At 52.6% G+C, this 18,371-nt stretch overlaps 1 protein-coding gene across 1 annotated transcript; it reads left to right on the forward strand.

Annotated features, from left to right (window-relative positions):
- Window positions 1-240: 240 nt before the first annotated feature.
- LOC108521559 (keratin, type II cytoskeletal 71) lies at window positions 241-9,444 on the forward strand. Its single transcript, XM_017861433.1, has 9 exons — window positions 241-750; window positions 3,148-3,362; window positions 4,040-4,100; window positions 4,578-4,673; window positions 5,058-5,222; window positions 5,392-5,517; window positions 6,864-7,084; window positions 7,759-7,793; window positions 8,613-9,444. Exons 1-9 carry the CDS (start codon window positions 304-306, stop codon window positions 8,822-8,824), a joined length of 1,578 nt encoding a protein of 525 aa, XP_017716922.1. The 5' UTR covers window positions 241-303; the 3' UTR covers window positions 8,825-9,444.
- The last annotated feature ends 8,927 nt before the right edge of the window (window positions 9,445-18,371 follow it).

An 18,371-nucleotide genomic window follows, 5' to 3' on the forward strand; every position in this document is an offset into this window, starting at 1 on the left:
CTCTATAACAGCAGGTTAATTAGATAAGACCCAAATTACATGAGCAAAGCTTGCAAGCCCAGCAATTTGAAGGTTAAATGTTGTTTCAGAGGTGGGGAGGGCTTGATCTCTAGCTCAGCATAGAGAAAATGACTTCTTGCTCCCAGGCAAGCCAAACCCATGAATTAAGCTCTTGACTGCCCATCCACAAGCCCCAGTGCCAAGCACATATAAAGGCACCTGACAGTCCTCACTACAACTAGCGAACCTTTTGGGATTTTGCCTTCCTCCCTCCTGCATCTAAGCTTTGTCTCCAACAGCAACATGAGCCGCCAATTCACCTGCAAGTCAGGAGCTGCCACCAAGGGGGGCTTCAGTGGTTGCTCGGCTGTGCTCTCGGGGGGCAGCTCATCCTCCTTCCGGGCAGGGAGCAAAGGGCTCAGTGGGGGCTTTGGCAGTCGGAGCCTCTACAACCTGGGGGGAGCCCGGAGCATCTCCCTCAATGTGGCCAGTGGCAGTGGGAAGAGTGGAGGCTATGGATTTGGCCGGGGCCGGGCCAGCGGCTTTGCTGGCAGCATGTTTGGCAGTGTGGCCCTGGGGCCTGTGTGCCCAACTGTATGCCCACCTGGAGGCATCCACCAGGTTACCGTCAATGAGAGCCTCCTGGCCCCCCTCAACGTGGAGCTGGACCCCGAGATCCAGAAAGTGCGTGCCCAGGAGCGAGAGCAGATCAAGGCTCTGAACAACAAGTTCGCCTCCTTCATCGACAAGGTGGGTCTTCCAGGACCTGGGGAACCTGTGAACAGCCTTCCTCTTCTCTTCTTGGAACGTAAGGTTTTGTTACAGAAGGAGAGATTGAGGTTAAATGTGAGGAGGCCTTTACTGTGGACAAGGTAGGCACAACCCATCAACAGGGTGACCAGTATAAGGTTCTCTGTGTTGTCTTTCCAGAGAGAAAACAGAGGCAGGTCAATTTCCACTGGCAGAGGCTTCTCAGGGCTCCCAGCAGGAGATGTGGTCCTTCCTCTTGGGGGCTAGCTTGGTGCCATTGCTGGGCCTGCAGGCCGTGTGCAGAAAAGGCCTGTGAGAGACAGTCTCACCCAGAGTAAGCAGGGAAGCCTGTCCTCCCCTGGCACGCTGTCCTGCCCATTAGTCACTTGCCCAGCGGATCAGGAGCAGCAGGAAGGGGCCACTTCAAGCCCTCTGATTCATGGATGTCTGCTGTGGGCATTTGCTCCAGTCAGTTGAAGACTTTCTTGAGAGGCAGAAGAGGGCACTGGGGAAGGGGACTCCACAGTGCTCTTGCATCACCACTGGCCAGTTGCGTGGCTCTGGGAAGGTTATTTGCCTGTCTGTGTCTCCATCTCCTCATCTCTAAAATGGGGATAATAACCCCTGTCTTGGGGTTGTTGTCAGGCTTGTAAAAGAAAATGCAGGTGAAGATCTTGTCATAAGCCTGACACACACTAAGTACTACAAAAATGATTGTGATTGTGACTCTCATTTCTTATCTCCAGAAGGTGGAGGAGGGATGCTTCGGGGAGGAATCAAAGGTGTCTAGAGACCTGAAGAGATAATACAGTCCAGATAGGCCCCCGACTTCTGGCAGAGAATAAATAATTATCCCTATTGTATGAGTCACTGAAGGCATGTAGGTAAATGGCATTCCCAAGGTCATTTGGGGAAAGGGAAGGGTGAGGCTGGACCCTCAACCTTTTGCCTCCAGACCCAGAGGAGGAGACTGGAGGGGTGTGTTGGCTCTGTGACAGTCAGGCACTAAGGACTGGTCAACCCGGGACAAAGCCTATGGGTGAGACGGTCATGTGGCCATCAGATCTTAGCTAGCTCCTGCAGCTCAGACTTCCTGCCTGGAGGAGTCCCTGCTGCCCGCGGCTCAGCCTCAGGGGCTAGGACTGGCTCTGTGGCTTCTTATTCTTCTAAGCCTTTTCATATCTGGAAGATCAAAGTGTTCTGAGTTGGGGTCTGGGGGATGGGAGTGGACTGATTCTTGGCTCAGGTGGTCAAAACCTTGAGGGATAAAGTCTGGAGACATGGGAAGAAAGATGAACATGAGGACAGTCACATCTTATTTATAAAGATGGTCTGCCCAGAGGGAGGGGAAGGAGGCTGAAAGGCTTGGACAGTTCCCAAATTATTTCAGTCTCCAGAGCTCAGTCCCTTAACCTCAGGCAGCCAGAGAAGACGGGTAAATCCTTTTGGCATCCAGATGTGTTCAGTAGTGCAGGTGTGTATTGTGGTGTCTCAGATGCAGGGTTTACTCTGTGGTTAATGCTCAGCTTTGTAGATCACATGAAAATTCAGGACTGATTAAACCAGACCAAATGCTGGATGATGGGCTAGAGACAAATTTTCAGGGAATAATTCCATCTCAACACTGTTTCTTAGATAGTTTTCCCATGTCTTGTGTTTCTGATTTGGAGGAAGACAACCTTATTCGAGCAGTAGCTGTGCTCATGTAGCTTAAGGGAAGTCACATTTTAAAAAACTGTGCTCCCCATCCCCAAAAACCAAACAAGAGGTGTGTATGGACCACTCCTTCTGGTCGGTTTCCTGGCTCAGTGAGGGGCTGCAATGGGATCAGGAGCTCCATCTGTCCATCGTGTTCCATGTGTCGTGCTCGTTGTAGAGATCATTCTGGGGAGCAGGACCAACGAGGGAGAGGAGAGGCTATAAGCAAAGATGAAGCTGGTGCCTGCTCCAGGCATTTAAAATCCCTAGAAGCCCTTGGCCCAAGCCTTAGTGAGCTCTGATATGCCCTGAAATGAAGAGCAGACTTTGTTCTTCAGGATGGTCAATCTGTCCAGAATGATGGACCCATCCTGGCTTCTCTGCTGGTATTTTCAACCACAGCCATGCCCTGAGTTGGTGCGGCCATGGTGGGTGCTGGGTGATTGGATGCACGGGTTACAGGGACACGTGTCTAGGTTCAGTTCCGGGCTCCACTGCTTCTTAAACTGTTGGGCCTTGGAAAGAAGCTAAGTTGCTTTGCATCTCATTTTTTTCTTTGCGGCAGAGAGTAATGATTTGTCCACCTCCTTCAGCTCTAGCGAGGAGAAAATGCAGATAGAGGCTTTGCACAATGCCCTGTGAGAGACACGTGTGACTATTACCACAGGGGTTCAGCAGTTTCCGGGATTTGGGTTCCAGGTGCGGTTCCTGGAGCAGCAGAACCAGGTGCTGGAGACTAAGTGGGAGCTGCTGCAGCAGCTGGACCTGAACAACTGCAAGAACAACCTAGAGCCCATTCTCGAGGGCTACATCAGCAACCTGCGGAAGCAGCTGGAAACGCTGTCCGGGGACAGGGTGAGGCTGGACTCAGAGCTGAGGAATGTGCGGGACGTAGTGGAGGACTACAAGAAGAGGTGAGCAGGGGGAGACCCCCTGTAACTGGACAACTGCTGCTGTCCTTCTGAGGGACCGCTGGCAGTCACCCCAGCTTAAACATTTTGGAGGTCGGTGGGGGGCATTGTTCTTGGTCATACCAAGCAGAATCACCCCAACAAAACTCTGGCACTCGCTCTCTGCTCCTCCAGCCTCTGGCCTGACTCTTAGGACAAATGCCCAGTGAGCTGGGCAGTGGGCAGAGGGTTATCTCTGGCTCTGAGTTTAGGGACTGTTTGGGGAAACCATTCACGTTCCTCTCCCATGTAAGAGGAGGGTTAAGTGCATCTGGTTCCAAGACTGCTCTCAGGGGTAACTGAGAAAATGCAGGTTGAAGCACTTTGTCCTTTGCAAAATTGTACTCAAATTTGGGGAGGGCAGTTCACATCTTGCTTCCTCTGAAAGTTCCACAGGGCATTTGCTCCATGTGCTCCTTCCTCATTTGCCAAGTTGGATCTTCAACAGTCTCATTCTTCCAAACTGGTTAGCATGTTCCCTCCTCCAGGAAGCCTTCCTCAACTCACCCCTGCCCAGTACTCTGCGGCCCCCAGCACCTGTATCTTCTGATGGATATGCTGCTCCTTGCTCAAACTCTGCCCTGTGCAAGCAAGAGCTTTTAGTGAGAGATATTAACCAATGGGCCCTCGCATTCCCACAGGTATGAGGAGGAAATCAACAAGCGGACAGCAGCAGAGAACGAGTTTGTGCTGCTCAAGAAGGTGAGAGGAAGGCAGGCCCTGAATCCTGGGGGCTGGCCTGGGACCTGGAGGAATGGAGCCAGCTAAGGTGCTCTGTTAGCCCCCCTTGAGGTAAACTGATTCAGGAAGAGTGAGGTGAAGGCAGAGAAAAGCTTGATGAAAGACTATCCAGAAAAAAGAATGAAAAGACAGGGAGAGTGCCAGTGAGAGGACGCCTGACTGCATGTCCAATGGGGCTGTGGTTCGAACACAGAGAAGAATACAGAGGACAAGACTCAGGGGCTCCCCTGCAGCCCTGGGACCCGGCTCAGCCACCACAGGCACTTCAGATTCCCAGAGTGGGGTGGGGTGGGGCTGGGCCTTTGCTCCTTTATCTCCTTTCCCAAGGCAAGGTAAAGAGAAGAGAGTGACTCCTTCCTCACGCAGGGAGCCAGGCAGGGGTGGCTGCTGCCTTCTTGGCTGTACCGGCAGTGACGGGGATGGCGGGGCATCTTTCAGGATGTGGATGCGGCTTACGCCAATAAGGTGGAGCTGCAGGCCAAGGTGGAATCCATGGACCAGGAGATCAAGTTCTTCAGGTGTCTCTTTGAAGCCGTAAGTCTGTCTGTCCACTCGGTTCATCTGGGGAAGGCTGGTGGGTTAAACTCTATTCTAGGGGCTGCGGGAGACATGGAGGCCCCAGCCCTCAGTGAGACCCCTCAGTTAGCCATCCATCTCCTGCATCAGCCTTGCAAGTCTCCTCAGTCTCCACCCTCTGAGCGGGAAGGGAATGGGCCAGGCCCTTGCTACATGGCAGTGGGAATCTGTCTGGGCCCAGCAGGGAACTTACTTTGCTGCAAAGCAAACAACCCTGGAAGGCAACAGCCCTGGGTTCCAGCCTCCAAGATGGCATCACCAGAATTTGCTCATCTTGTGTGAGGGAGGTGGTTGGCCTCTGACAGTGGTTGAGCTGAGAGACCATCCCTATGTCCCCTGCAGGAAATCACTCAGATCCAGTCCCACATCAGTGACATGTCCGTCATCCTGTCCATGGACAACAACCGGAACTTGGACCTGGACAGCATCATCGACGAGGTGCGCGCCCAGTATGAGGAGATCGCCTTGAAGAGCAAGGCCGAGGCTGAGGCCCTGTACCAGACCAAGGTGAGCTGGGCTGAGGCGGGGCCAGGGAGGGTGATGCCAGCAGGCAGCAGACGGGGACAGATCATGCCCAGAATAGAGGCAGTGTCCCGGTAAGTGTCTGCTGTGTTCTGACCCCGAGATACATGCACTCCCACGACACATTCATGACTCTGCACTTTGGGGTCCCCAGTTCCAGGAGCTGCAGCTGGCAGCTGGCCGGCATGGGGACGACCTCAAAAACACCAAGAATGAAATCTCGGAGCTCACTCGGCTTATCCAGAGAATCCGTTCAGAGATCGAGAATGTGAAGAAGCAGGTGAGAGCACCTTGGCCTTGGCCTGTGGTCAAGTGCAGGGAAGCATGAGTGGAGGGGAGATGAGCTGCTGAGAACATCGGCTTCCCAGATTGCTGCCTGGGAGAAGAGAGGAGACCAGTGAGGTCACTGCCTCAAACACCTGGAGCAGGACGTCCCTGGGGGCTACTGATCTCTGACTCACTCCAAGGACCTCGGCCTCGAAGCCCCTCCTTAGGAAGCCTCCTCGGCACTGGGCTAGGACCTCCCCCCAGCGATGTGCCTTCCTTGCACCTGTGCTTCCCCGTACTTGTCACACTTCCTGTTATTACTGACACTGCCACTAGACTGAAAGGGGGCAGGGAGCTGGCCGCTTTGTGCCCTGTTTCCCCAGCATCTAGCACAGTGCCTGGCACATAGTCGCAGCTTGATAAACATCTGTGGAGTTAATGACCGAGATGGAGAAATGGGCTCAAGGAGCACCCATTAAGGTGCCTTGTTAAGGACTGGCTAGGGACTGCTCCCAGGAATATAGGATATAGCCTCGGCTTGTAGGTGAGGCACAAGATGTACATATATGATAACAATGGCAGCGGCACCTATTCTTGGACCACACTTCATCCTCACCAAGACCCTGAGAGGCAACAGTTGCCCTCGCTGTTGTTACAGATGAGGAAACTGAGGCTCAGAGAGGATAAGGGGGTTACACAGCTGGTAAGTGGCAGAGCTGTGATCTGAATCAAGGTCTCCTGACTCCTAGTCCAGTGCTCCTTCTATTCTCTTGTGGGCTTTAACACTTAGTTGCTTCGTGACCTTGGACAGGTTACTTCTGCTCACGTCACAAGGTGTTGTAAGGACTAAATGAGCTAACTTATGTCAATGGTATGTACAGTATTGAGCATGGTGCTGGCATACACTAAGTGCTTGGCAAATAATAGTTGCTCCTGAGGTATGCCCTTCCTTGTCCCCCTCATCTGTGGTGCCATGCTCCTGGGCAGCTGCTGCCCTTGCGTCTGCCAACACAGTGTATTCAACCATCTCTCCTCCCTGACCTAAACAACTCAAGAGCATTACTGTCATTCATTTTGTGCCCTTGGTACAATATGGCTGAATAAATGTCTTTATGCTGAACTAAAGTGGCGCTCAGGAGGGCAGGGCTGCATGATTTCCATCACCCACACATCCAACACAGGGAATGGGGCTACAGCTAAGGAGGGATGCGCCAGCCCCAGAACGGGCTCTGGCTGCAAAAGAAGTGTGGTGGTGTGTAGGGTGGAGACGGGCCTCTCTCTAAGGACCCAGAGGGATTTGGATATGGATAGCCGCAGTGGCTCCTCCCAGTTTTTCGACCTCACCAATTCCTTCCTTAGGCTTCCAACCTGGAGACGGCCATTGCTGATGCTGAGCAGCGGGGAGACAATGCCCTGAAGGATGCCCGGGCCAAGCTGGACGAGCTGGAGGGCGCCCTGCACCAGGCCAAGGAGGAGCTGGCGCGGATGCTGCGCGAGTACCAGGAGCTCATGAGCCTGAAGCTGGCCCTGGACATGGAGATCGCCACCTACCGCAAGCTGCTGGAGAGCGAGGAGTGCAGGTGGGTGGGGCGTGCCCAGGCAGGAGGACCCCAGGGGTTTGGGAAGACCCAAAGGAGAAACCCTAACACATCTCAATCCAGAAGACACGAGTTCTTAGGAAGTGGTGGGGTGATGAGGATAGAAATAACGATAGTAATAATACTACCACGAGTGGACATGAGTATCCACTCATAATAGACTGTGAGAGCTTGCTTAGGCACTGTGCTATGCGGTAAGCTACACAGATTTGCTCATTCTTCCCGGGCATACTAGAAATATCCACAACCCTGCTCCCTGCAAAAACCCATTACTCTATTAAGCGTTCTTGTTCTCTCTTCTTCATCTGTCCATGTGCAACATGGGCTTGTTGAGGGTGTGCTGGGGCCGCCACCCCAGCTTCCCCAGGGCTCTACAGGGATGGGCAGGCTGGTGTGTGGACTTGACACATGGGAGGCAGATACACTGCCCCCATGTGTGCACCTCTTGTAAACTGTTGTCTAACTGTCTGGTTACCCCAAAGATTCGGCGGTAGTCTCCAAAACTTCTCAGGGTCTATTTATATCAAAGAAACTTTGGAATTTCAACAGGTGCCTGTTGGGTTCAAAAACCCACATCAGGCTGGGGACAGCAGTAGCTTTGAAGAGACTGTGAGCTGAATGACTTCTCTCTCTTATTTTATTTCTCTCCTTAACAGGATGTCAGGAGAATTTCCCTCCCCTGTCAGCATCTGTAAGTATTTGTATGGTTTGACCTAAAACTGTAAAATCTGCAGACTGGAAAGGACCTTAGTGATACCCTGTGTGTGTAGATGAGGGATCTAAGAACCAGAGAGGGAAAAGTTTTGCCTGAGATCACAAAGCCAGATGGCAGAGCCATGGCCAGAATCGGCTTTCCTGACTCCCAGGCCAGGCCTCCTTCATTCTTATCCCTCCGACTTTCTGTTCCTAGGGGATGGCAGCAAGAGAAAGCTATTGTCATGGGAAAACAAGGGTCATGTGGCAGAAAAATGATGCATGGGTCTGTGTGAGGCTTAGGGGGTCAGGTTTGCAAACTGCAATCAGACCTGGGCTAGGGAAGTAGGGAGGGCTGAGGGAATGAGAGAATGAGGGATCTCAGAGGTCAAGCTGGCCATGTCAGATCACTGCATTGCTTAGCGGGGCTAAAAGAGTTAAACCAGAGCTTGGGAAAGATGCCTGCTGTGGGACAGCTAGCAGGAGGGAAAGATTGGAGGCTGGAAAGTTTAGCAAAAAGGCTAATAGAAAGGGCAGTGGATGGGTGTCCAGGAGGACAGATAGGGGTATTGGTACCTGGATCAAGGAGTTGGGCCACTGAGCATTAATGGGGCAAGACTCAGCCAGACTGGGTATAAGCCGAGCAAGCCAAGGTCAGAGCACAAGGGAAGCTGTCTTTGGTACATTCTCCCCAGGGGGAGGGAGCGATGTGCGCCTCCCCCCTCAATTCCTCCAAGAAGAGCCCTGTCTGCCCTGGGTAAAGGAGGCCTCCCTAGCTCTCTGCCTGAGTGGGTGTTGGCTTCGGCTCCTCCTGCAGCCATCATCAGCAGCACCAGTGGCGGCAGTGGCTATGGCTTCCGGCCCAGCACGGTCAGCGGCGGCTACGTGGCCAACAGCAGCAGCTGCATCTCTGGAGTGTGCAGCGTGAGAGGTGGGGAGGGCAGGAGCCGGGGCAGTGCCAGCGATTACAAAGACACCCTGGGGAAGGGTTCCAGCCTGAGTGCCCCTTCCAAGAAAGCCAGTCGGTAGAGAAGACTGCCCCGGGCCCTGCCTCATTCCATGACCTGGCTCTGGATCCCACACTGTACTTCCCATAGCCCACTCTCAGCTCCATCTCCACACTGCTGGTCCTGCTCCCATACACCTGGCACTGGCCTTGGCCACCCGATTCTCCAAGTCTGTGTCTTCCTGAGCCTGGGAAGGCCTGGATGACCAAACTTGGTGAAATTCCTCCCTGCACACACCGTATTCACTCCTTGGCTGCGGTCCCCCGGCTACACCACCAGCCCAGGTCCTGGCTCCCAGCTTTCCTCCTCTACCCCGCCTCTGGCTCAGTTGCTAACTACTCTGCTGTGCTCCCTGGGTCTCTGCCCAAGGCCCTGCACACACTGAGGCCTAGCATAGCTCCTGCCTGTGCTAGGAGCTGGCTCTAGGTTCAAGAAAAGGAGGACTGAAGGACAAACAATCCAGAGTGGCCCAGCCCCCACCCCTACATCTAGCTCAGTCTCAGATCTGAGTGGGACCAAGTGCAATTCAAGGCCTTTTTCTCCACTCACCTGCACCCAGAAGCAGAGAAGAGCAGGACTGTTCACTTTTCCTTTATTCTTAACAGCCTTCCTCTGTTGCATCCTCAATAAACAGCACAATCTGATGGCTTGGTCTCTGAATATTCAAAATACACCCATGCACCGCAATTCACTCACATGAGCGCACACCATGTACATTCATGAATGCACGAAGCACAGACACACACACACACAAGTACATCACTGTGTATTGCCCATGCAGCCTGTACGTCTGTGTTAATTTTCAGGAGGCAAATGGGGTGTGGAGCATGGTCTGGGAGAAGGGGCAGGGAGGGGGGAAAGGAGAAGCCCAGAAAGCGTGTGCATGTATTGGCTGGAGGCTTCAGCAGATGGACATGCACAAACTGTGTCCAGTGACAGAAATGGTCGTGTTCCTGACATGACCTTGCCTCTTTCTGAGACTGCACCTTTCCTCATCGGAAGGTGGGCTTAGTGCACAGGTATTTGCATTTGTCCGGCCCTTTCCTCTCTGCTCAGAGGCCTGGCCTCCTGAGGGGTCAGCAGGTAGGAGTCCCACACTCTGGGCCTCTCTGATGGAAAGATAAGTAACAAGTCTTAGAAGCCGGGGCTGGAGTACGGAGGAGCGAGCTGGGGTCCCGCCATGGGGTGGGGGTGGGCTATGAATTTCAGTGACTGTGGCATTGGCACTGCCCCAGACATACTCTTATCCTACCTCCCAGAACCACTATGGTGATGGCCAGTCCTGCCTTGGCAAGGGGTGTAAGGAGAGTGAACACACAGACTCCCCAGGCCAGCTCTGTGTCTGGGGTGGGCAGGGGAGGAGTAGGAGGTGCAGAGCATTTGCAGGTGGGTGGGAAACCAATGTCTTTGTAGTGAGTAGGCAGCCATCTAGTCTCACGGTAGCCACACTAATGACGTCATTTGGGGGAAGGAAGAGGGTTTCAGTTTCATGGAGGAACAGGGAGGCCTGGGGTTGGGGCTGGGCTAGAGAGGGATCAGAGGATGAGAATTTGGGGCAAGAAGAGCAAGTATAATGGAAAAGGAAGACAGAGGGTCCAGAGGAAGGGACAGATGATCTGAGTCGATATCTAGGACATTTAGAGTAGTAACTGGGACTTAGGGCAAGGCCCAAAAGCCCCTGCCCAGGAGGTGGTCGGAGCCGGAGACTCCTGGCTGTCATTAACCTGTCAGCACCACAATCTAGCAGGTGGGTAAGTGGAATAAGGCTCAACAACATGTTTGCAAGCTTGGTTGATAAGGTGAGGCATGTGTGTGTGTGCATGCATGTGTGTGTGTGTGTTCAGTAGTGGGCACAGACATTGCCCTTTCCTCGGTGAAGTCACCATGCACACCCGCTGCCTTTGCTAGCCTCTTGCCTTTGCAACAGTAGGGACCGAGGTTGGATAGCAGAAACAATTTTCCAGTTGAGAGGCTAAAAGAAGTGGCTAGATTCCAAATGTGGAGGTGGAGGCTTCTCTAGATGATGCTGGTTTATCACACAGATTTGAGGAGGGAGGGAAGAATTCCCTTTATGCTCCAGGGCTCACAGAGGTCTCCTGAGTGGGCAGGGTTATCCTGGGTTCTGAGTCTGTTTTCTAGAGCCACAAAACAAAGTGCTGGAGACTGGAGCCTCCTGCAGGAGACTCAGAAACCCAGCACTGGGGCCCATGGTAGGGGCCTGAGCTATCAGCTTGACAGGTTCCAGCATGAGAGCTCAGGGCTTGATGGACAATTTTGGGAGCAAGTGAGGGATCTGAGGAAAGGGAATAATGACAATGCCTAGCAGGCAAGGTGGCCACCATGTGAATCTGTGTGGTAATTTGATTATGGCTGCCAAGAGTACTAGTCGTTTACACAGACTGAAAAATAACCCGGGAACTTAGAAAAATACTGATGTCTAAGCCTCTACTCCAAACCAATTAAGTAAGGCTACTGGAAGTAGGGCCTAAGCACTGACTGGTATATTTTAAAAGTCAGCAAAGGGGTTCTAATGAGCAGCCAGAGCTGGGAGCCATCAGCCTAAACTGTGATTTGGGGGATGCTGTGGTAGCATCCAGATACAGATGGAAAGAATGGTTTGATTGATTAGTAATGTCCGCCACAGTAACCAGTGGAGAAAGTAATAGTACATATTTTTCTTCTGATGGGTGCCTATCTGTTGCTTTACAGTTTACAAAGCATTTTCATACCCATTGCCTAAGAACAGCTCTGGGAGTGAAGGACTGTTGTTACGGCCATTATATAGATGAAAAAATTGAGAATCAGAGCCCCAGCCTATCTATAGCCACCCTGGGCTAGACCTCAAGGATACCCTGTGTATTGTCTGCCTTTTAGGGGGCCACGGGGAGGAGAGTGGGTGCAGGTCTCCGGCTCACAAATCTGGACAGGAGTTCGTCCTTGGCAGTGCTGCCACCTGCCTGCTTCTCCCACCTGGAAGGTTCCAGGAAGAGGCCATCACAGGGTAAATGTGGAAGAGGACTAGTGCTGCAGGGACTCTTCACAAGACCCGGGTGTCCTGATGGAGGGTGGCCTCCGTACTATATAGCAGGAAATGCTCCGTTTAGTTTACCAGCAGGAACAAAATGTCAGTGAGTCAATCCCAAGGTGGAGCATCTCTTGGGCTGGGGACAGAGACTGGCCCAAGACAGCACTACAAGCAACTGGACAGCTTCATTGAGCAGGAGCACTTGGTGCAAGAGGGAGCCTGGGGCAGGGCTGCAGGGCTGGGGCGGGGTGAGGAAGGTATCTAAAGGCAGAGGCGGCTGTGGTTGCAGGACTATGGGAGAGGAGGAGAGTCATAGTTTGTTTGCTGTAGAGTCTGTTTCCTCAAGTGCAGACAGTGCTGCTTGGGAGAGAGCCCTTCTCTCTTTCAGTTACTCCAACAGAAAGGACTTGCTGGTCCTTTCTGGCATCTCTCCCAGTGTCAGTCACCAGAGACTGGATTGCCTTCACCTTCATATTCCCAGCATGTGCCTGGCACCTGTTTGCACTCAGCAGGAGCTGATGGCCTGTCTCTCCTCTGACTCCAGGGTTTCCCTGCAGTTCTGACTCCAGGCTTTCCCTGCAGACACTGACAGGAGCTGGTCTTTGGGACACCCAGCTGGAGGGTGCCTGCAGCAGGCCAAGCCAGACACAGCAGCACAGAGGCGAAACTATCAGACCCCACAGAGGGTCAAGCTGGCTGTAGACACGGAGGTTGGCACCCTCAGGACACCTCATGGACTGAGGAGAGCAGCAGGTTCCCCATGGCACCTGGGGGTCCTGCCGAGGTGGTGGAGGCCTCCCAGCCTTGGCCACTGCTCAACTACTTCTCTCCATCTGCAGAGCCTCGCCCCCATGGCCTGTCCTGCACTTCAAACCCAGAGTACCAGGCAGGGGAAATGGAAGCTGATGTTTATGGAGCACCTTCCATGGGCCAGGCTCTGGAGGCTGGGCTCAGCTCCTGCGTCATCCCTTTGAGATGGGTGTTCTTATTCCCAAGGCAGAGACATACTAACCCCAGGGCTGCAGAGCCAGAATCCAGTGAGGTCTGTCTCTCCATAACCCACACTCTTTCCACACCACTGCCCTGCCTCCCCGGATGGGAACTCTGTGCCCCTGCCTCTCCAGCGGCTGCACTTTTTCACCCTCCCATGATGCCCTGCAGGCTCCCTGCCCATTTTCTGTTGGTACGTCTGTCATATTCCATCAGCCAAAGCCTGATGTCTCTGGGTCCCAGGCACTGGCTGGGTCCCTTTTCCTTGGGCTTTCCTACTGCAGGCTGCCTGCAGAGGCTGTGGCCCATTGTCACTTCCAGGCCGTGGAGGTGGATCCTGTCAGTGTTGGGGGTGTCTGGACAGTGCCTAGGACCCAGTTCCACTTTTGCTTTCCTTGAAGCCCTGGTTCAGAGGTGGCCAGAGCAGTGGAGGAGGTGTGGGCCCCACAGGACGCAATGGGGACAAGGAGGAGTTGGGAGACACAGGAGGTGGTGGACTGAGGTGGAGCTGGGATGCGGAGGGTGGGCGTGACTTTGGAGGGAGAGAGGTTGGAGCAGACTGGGATGGGCAGCTTATCCTGAGCTGAGTAAACTGGGAGCAGAAGCATCAGAATGAAACTTGAGACCAGCAAGAAAGGTCTGGAGAGGCAGAGAGGAGACAGAGCCTGTTGTGCAAGTGGCCTCTTCCAGGCGCTGGCCTTTCTTCAGACATTGGTGTGGTGGTCCAGCAGGCTGGAGACAGCCATCCTGGTCATCCTCATGTCTCCCATCCTTTTTAGAAAAGTTCTACCTGACATCTGACCTCCACCCTCCAGCCACACAGGCCCTTGCTCCCAACAGCTCACTCCCTCCACGGCCAGCAATGAGGACTGTCTTCCCATCTGGCCCTACCCTTGGCCTTCCCAGGCCCGCAGCCTGACCCAAGGTTCACTCTCTAATGCCCCCTCATTCAGCCATGGCCTTCTCACAGTGCCAGCTCAAGGAGAGATGCATTTTCAAGCCCAGGTTTCTGCCGTAACTATTTCTTGTTCCCTCCGTCCTTGACTAGAGTACAATTGCAGCCCATGGCTGGTGCTAGTGAAAGTGGTAGAGAAATCCACTGATGGTCCAGAAATGAAGGCTACACCATAACACAGAAACTTCAGGATCACAGCTGAACCAAATGGGAACCAGCTGCCCTCACTCAATCCTGATTTTTTTTTTTTTTTTTTTTTTTTTGGTTTGAATAGATCTTTGATGGTCTTGGAATCCAGCCAAATGGGAAGAGCGGGGCCTCTGAGTTGCCATGGAAAATCCTTGAAGCAAATAAAAGGTGGATGAATCATAACACCGGACTGCTTTAGGGATGGCTGGGACAAGGGAGGGTAGAGGGAAGATTCTTTCTCGATTTTCTCCTTCAAGCAAACAAAGTGAGTACCAGGGAAAGGGGCCCCATGCAGGCTGAGGCAGGTTTGGAAAAGAGTTGGTGGGGACACTGCACCCTCTGAAGCCAGAAAGGCTGGGGCATTCCTTCTGTACATCCTCGCAGGCAAGTCCAGCTCAGCCTCAGGGCTCTCTGGATCTGAGACCCCTTAATCCACGGTCAGGGTAATAGAAGGCATTTTCCCAACTCAGCGGGAGGCGGCAGGGCCACCACCTTTGAGCATCCTTCATGTTTGTGACCAGCATAGGTGTCCCTGGGTAAATGTTTTGGCTGGAAGAGATGTGCAGTGAAGGAGCCCTGAGCCAGCCCCAGAGCCTCCAGACCACTAGAGTTGGACGTTGGGAGTCCATGATCATCAAGCAGCATTTCACATCAGCTGCTGGGGTTGCTTTGGAGCTCCAGAGAGCCAGCCTTTTATTTTGCCAAAATTGGACATTAAGAGTGCAACAATCACCACCCACTACTGTCATAATTGCATAAAAGAAAAGGATAGTTTAACAGTAGGAAGGATATTCTCTCAGACTAAGTTCAGCCCCTTAGATGAAGTCAAGCTAGCCCCATGAAAGATTTACTGCATTGCACTTACTTTTCTCAATTGCTTCAGACTACTGAGAAATGCATCAAATCTGTGCCCTGTCTCAGCATTTTCCATGCCACCTCTTTGTACCTCAGGGTCCTCATCTACATGATGGGAATATGACCACACTGTCAATTGCACAATGTTCAGAAAATCACCAAAAGGGATGGAGAAGGGGAAGCATGTGGAAAAATACCAGGAACTCCTGACAGTCAGGAACAAGAATGGCAATGATGATGGTGAGGACAATCCTGCGGGAGTGATGCCTCGCATGGGTCAGGGACCTGGCTCCGGGCCCAGCCTCCAGCAGGGCTGCCACATTAAGCAAGTTCTTTAATCTTTTTGTGTCTCTTTTCGCTTCGGTAGAAGCAAGGATAATAATAACAATAACAGTAATAATAATAATAATAATAAATACTTTGCATCATTTTGTTTGAGACATAAAATCCCAGGTCCATAGTAAGACCTCAATAAATGTTAGCTATAACAATAAATTATTACCATTATTAGATACATACCCTAGAAATTGTGGGTAATTTTTAGGGGTTCACTGGGGACTCAAGAATTAACCCCAAGCATGCCCCTGTGGCCCTGTAGACTCCTTGCTCTGTGGAACAAGGGAAGCTGGAAGGCCCAAGGCAGGGGCCCCTCTTGACCAAGTCTAAGGGGACTTTGGAGACAGCGCCCACACTTGGGACACCAATTGGAGGAGAACCAGGCACCCAGGCCAAGCTTCCGGTGTCAAAGGACAGGAGGATGGGATAGGAAAGGAGAGGTGCAGAGCCCGTCAAGGAGATGGGAACGGGAAACAAACACGAAGATAAACCTTCAAGGTGGGAATAGGGATCATCGCTATGGTTCATTGATGGCTTCCTGTGTGTCAGGCCATGAGCTATGTTCTTTAAGGATATTTCCTTATTAAATACTCAACAATCCTATTAGCACCCCCCACACACACCAATTTATATTAATAAGGAAATTTAGGGCCAGAGGGACAATGAAACATGCTTAGGGCCACCAGGGTGAAGTGGCCAGCCATATTCTCTCCTACCGAGGGAGAGAGAAATTTTACTGCCTCCCTCTCATGTCCCAGATCCAGCACCTGAAGACACAGAACCAAGTCCTGGAGTAGCAGGGGACCTTAGGGCTTCCAGAGAAGAGGGGGACTCTGTGTGGGGCCAACAATAAGGGTCTGAGAGGGAAAAGGGTGAAGCTGGAGTCAGCCGTTGGGACTGGGCAGGAACTGCAGGTATGGTCAAAACCAAGTAAGGGGCTCCGTGACCGAGGGAGGAACCAAGTGCGCTAGAAGTGAGAAGGGTGAGAAGCTTTTCAGGTATTTGTCCCAGGTCTTGCCAGAGGGTGGCGAGAGTGGTTCCCAGCATCTCTCAGTAGGCAGCACCTATCACAGGTGGGGTGGGGTAGGGTGGGGCACCACAGCCCTCTCCCCCTTCCCCAACACACCCAGGCTGAACCGCCCACAGCCCCTGTTGTTTTGACGGCCTGGTCAGAAGTTGCAGTTTGCCACATTCACCCTCTCACCCTCTAAGGGCTGCAGTACGACTTTCCAAGTGCTCATTTGTGGTTTCCAGCCCCTTGATGGTGTCATTACAGAGATTCCCCCATGCCACCCTGACTCTGCGCCAGGGGTGTGTGTTCATCCAGGCACATAGCTGGACACTCAGAGGTTTAAGGCGGCCCAGGTGTGGACCCTGGCTCCACAACCCAGCCCTCTCCTAAGTGCTGCAGAGGCAGTTCCTTGTGCGGCGGGAGAAGAAGCCTGAGATAAGAGAGTAAGGGAAAAGCTTGGCCTTCTAGGCTGGAGAATGAACAGGGACCCAGGAAACAGGAAAGGTCTATGTCTAAAACTACTTACACAAAGGAGGAGCCCAGAGCTATGTTAGAAAGACTCTGGGGCCAAGGCTTGAGGAGGGGCAGAGGGCAGGGCAGATGCAGCAAAGCCAAGCTACCTGGGCAGAAAGGGTATGCTGCTGCAGGCACACAAAATCACTTCAGGTTGCATGACACAGCCTGTGTTATGGTCATGGCATGATTTTGATGTATATTAGAAGATATGTAAGTCAGTAGTTAACAGAGTTTCCTTATCAAAGAAATATACTACGTAAATATGTAAGCCAATTAAACAGGATACATATTAAAGAAAATAACAGGACAAGTGGTTTGTGGATACAGGCAAACTTCTGATGGTGGCCCTTGAATGACCGTAGCTTGGGAAATATTTGAGTCATATAAATGTGAAAGAGGGCTGAAGGGGCACCGCTGGAGAGGCCAGCAATCCCAGACTAGGCTTGCATTAGTGGCAAGGGCTGCAGATACTCCTGAGGGCTGTGAGGATCTAGGTCAGGAAGCTGCTGGTGCAGGCAGCCTGGGATTTAACCACGTCTTCTCCCTAGGAGTCAGTGTCCTTGGAGTTGGAGGAGGGAGACCAAGAAATGCCCACAAACATGTAAATAACTGTCAGGGTCTGATCCTCTTCTCTGATACTCCACAGAGCAGAACAACGACATGGAAGTGGATGTTAGAGGGAGGCAGATTTCAACTCACAGCGAGGAAGAACACGCTGGCCATGAGAACTGTGGGTCTAGTGCGTGCGTGGTGAGCTCCATTTCTCTGGTGCCTCCCAGCAAGCACAGTGCGACTGTGGCGCTACAGGAAGGGGAGGTGGAAGGGAGACACAGCCACTGCCTTTCAGAGGCAGGTGGAGCATGTCTGCGACCAGGCGGCTGGTGTCACTTAGGGCCCAGCCACGTGCCTGATGAGAGATGCTTCCCAGGCTGGTTGAAGGCCAATTCTGCTTCAGAGCAAGATGAATGGGACCAGGGAGTATAGACTCAAGCCTGATTGATGTGCTCCTGCTCTCAGCCCTCAGGAAGGTTTTGGAAACAGAGCCTGCCTCAGTCATCTTAGGATTCATGTCCATGGAAAACAACTGCAGGCTGGACCTGAGCCGGAAGGAAGGAAGGAAGGAAGGAAGGAAGGAAGGAAGGAAGGAAGGAAGGAAAGAAGGAAGGGAGAAGACCTGGGGCCTTCCCCTAGGATAGGAAGGAAGCCTGGGGCCAACCTGCTGCCCAGCCCAAGGCTAGCCCGGGCTCTGGAACCTGACTGCAGCAGGTAATCGATGGTGCTGGAGGCCTTTGGAGGCACCTGCCCCACTGACTCACAAGGTGGGGGTCAATTTGCTAATATGAACCCCAGGATTTGGGGTTAGAACTTCCAGGTTGGATTGGCTTCCTCAGGGAAGAAAGTCAAGGTTTTGTCTACTCTGTCCCTTCCACTTTCATCTAGAGCTGTCCCCCAGCAGTGGGGCCCGCCATGCTCATTTCCTGGAGGGAGTAGAGAGGGTGTAGGGTGCAGTGCAGGACAGAATTCCTGAGCAGGCCAAAGCTGTTTTCAGATTTTCAGAGCAAATCCTTTGTCTTTAGATTGTGCTCCCTGCTGAGGTCATAATGAGATAAGCCTATCTGGCATGCCCCTCTTCTCTTCAATGAGTAGACTCTGTCAAGATTCTACACAAAAGGCGCCACAGTTCTCTGCCA

The sequence above is a fragment of the Rhinopithecus bieti genome, unplaced genomic scaffold (genome assembly GCF_001698545.2).
Source record: "Rhinopithecus bieti isolate Rb0 unplaced genomic scaffold, ASM169854v2 scaffold_56806, whole genome shotgun sequence".
NCBI lineage: Eukaryota > Metazoa > Chordata > Mammalia > Primates > Cercopithecidae > Rhinopithecus > Rhinopithecus bieti.

Excerpts from the sequence above, each read along its gene's own strand:
- LOC108521559 (XM_017861433.1), top strand. The coding sequence starts at position 304 with ATGAGCCGCCAATTCACCTGCAAGTCAGGAGCTGCCACCAAGGGGGGC. Across the intron at positions 4,674-5,057 it reads TCAGGTGTCTCTTTGAAGCC|GAAATCACTCAGATCCAGTC; the intron begins GTAAGTCTGTCT and ends TGTCCCCTGCAG. Across the intron at positions 5,518-6,863 it reads TCGAGAATGTGAAGAAGCAG|GCTTCCAACCTGGAGACGGC; the intron begins GTGAGAGCACCT and ends TTCCTTCCTTAG.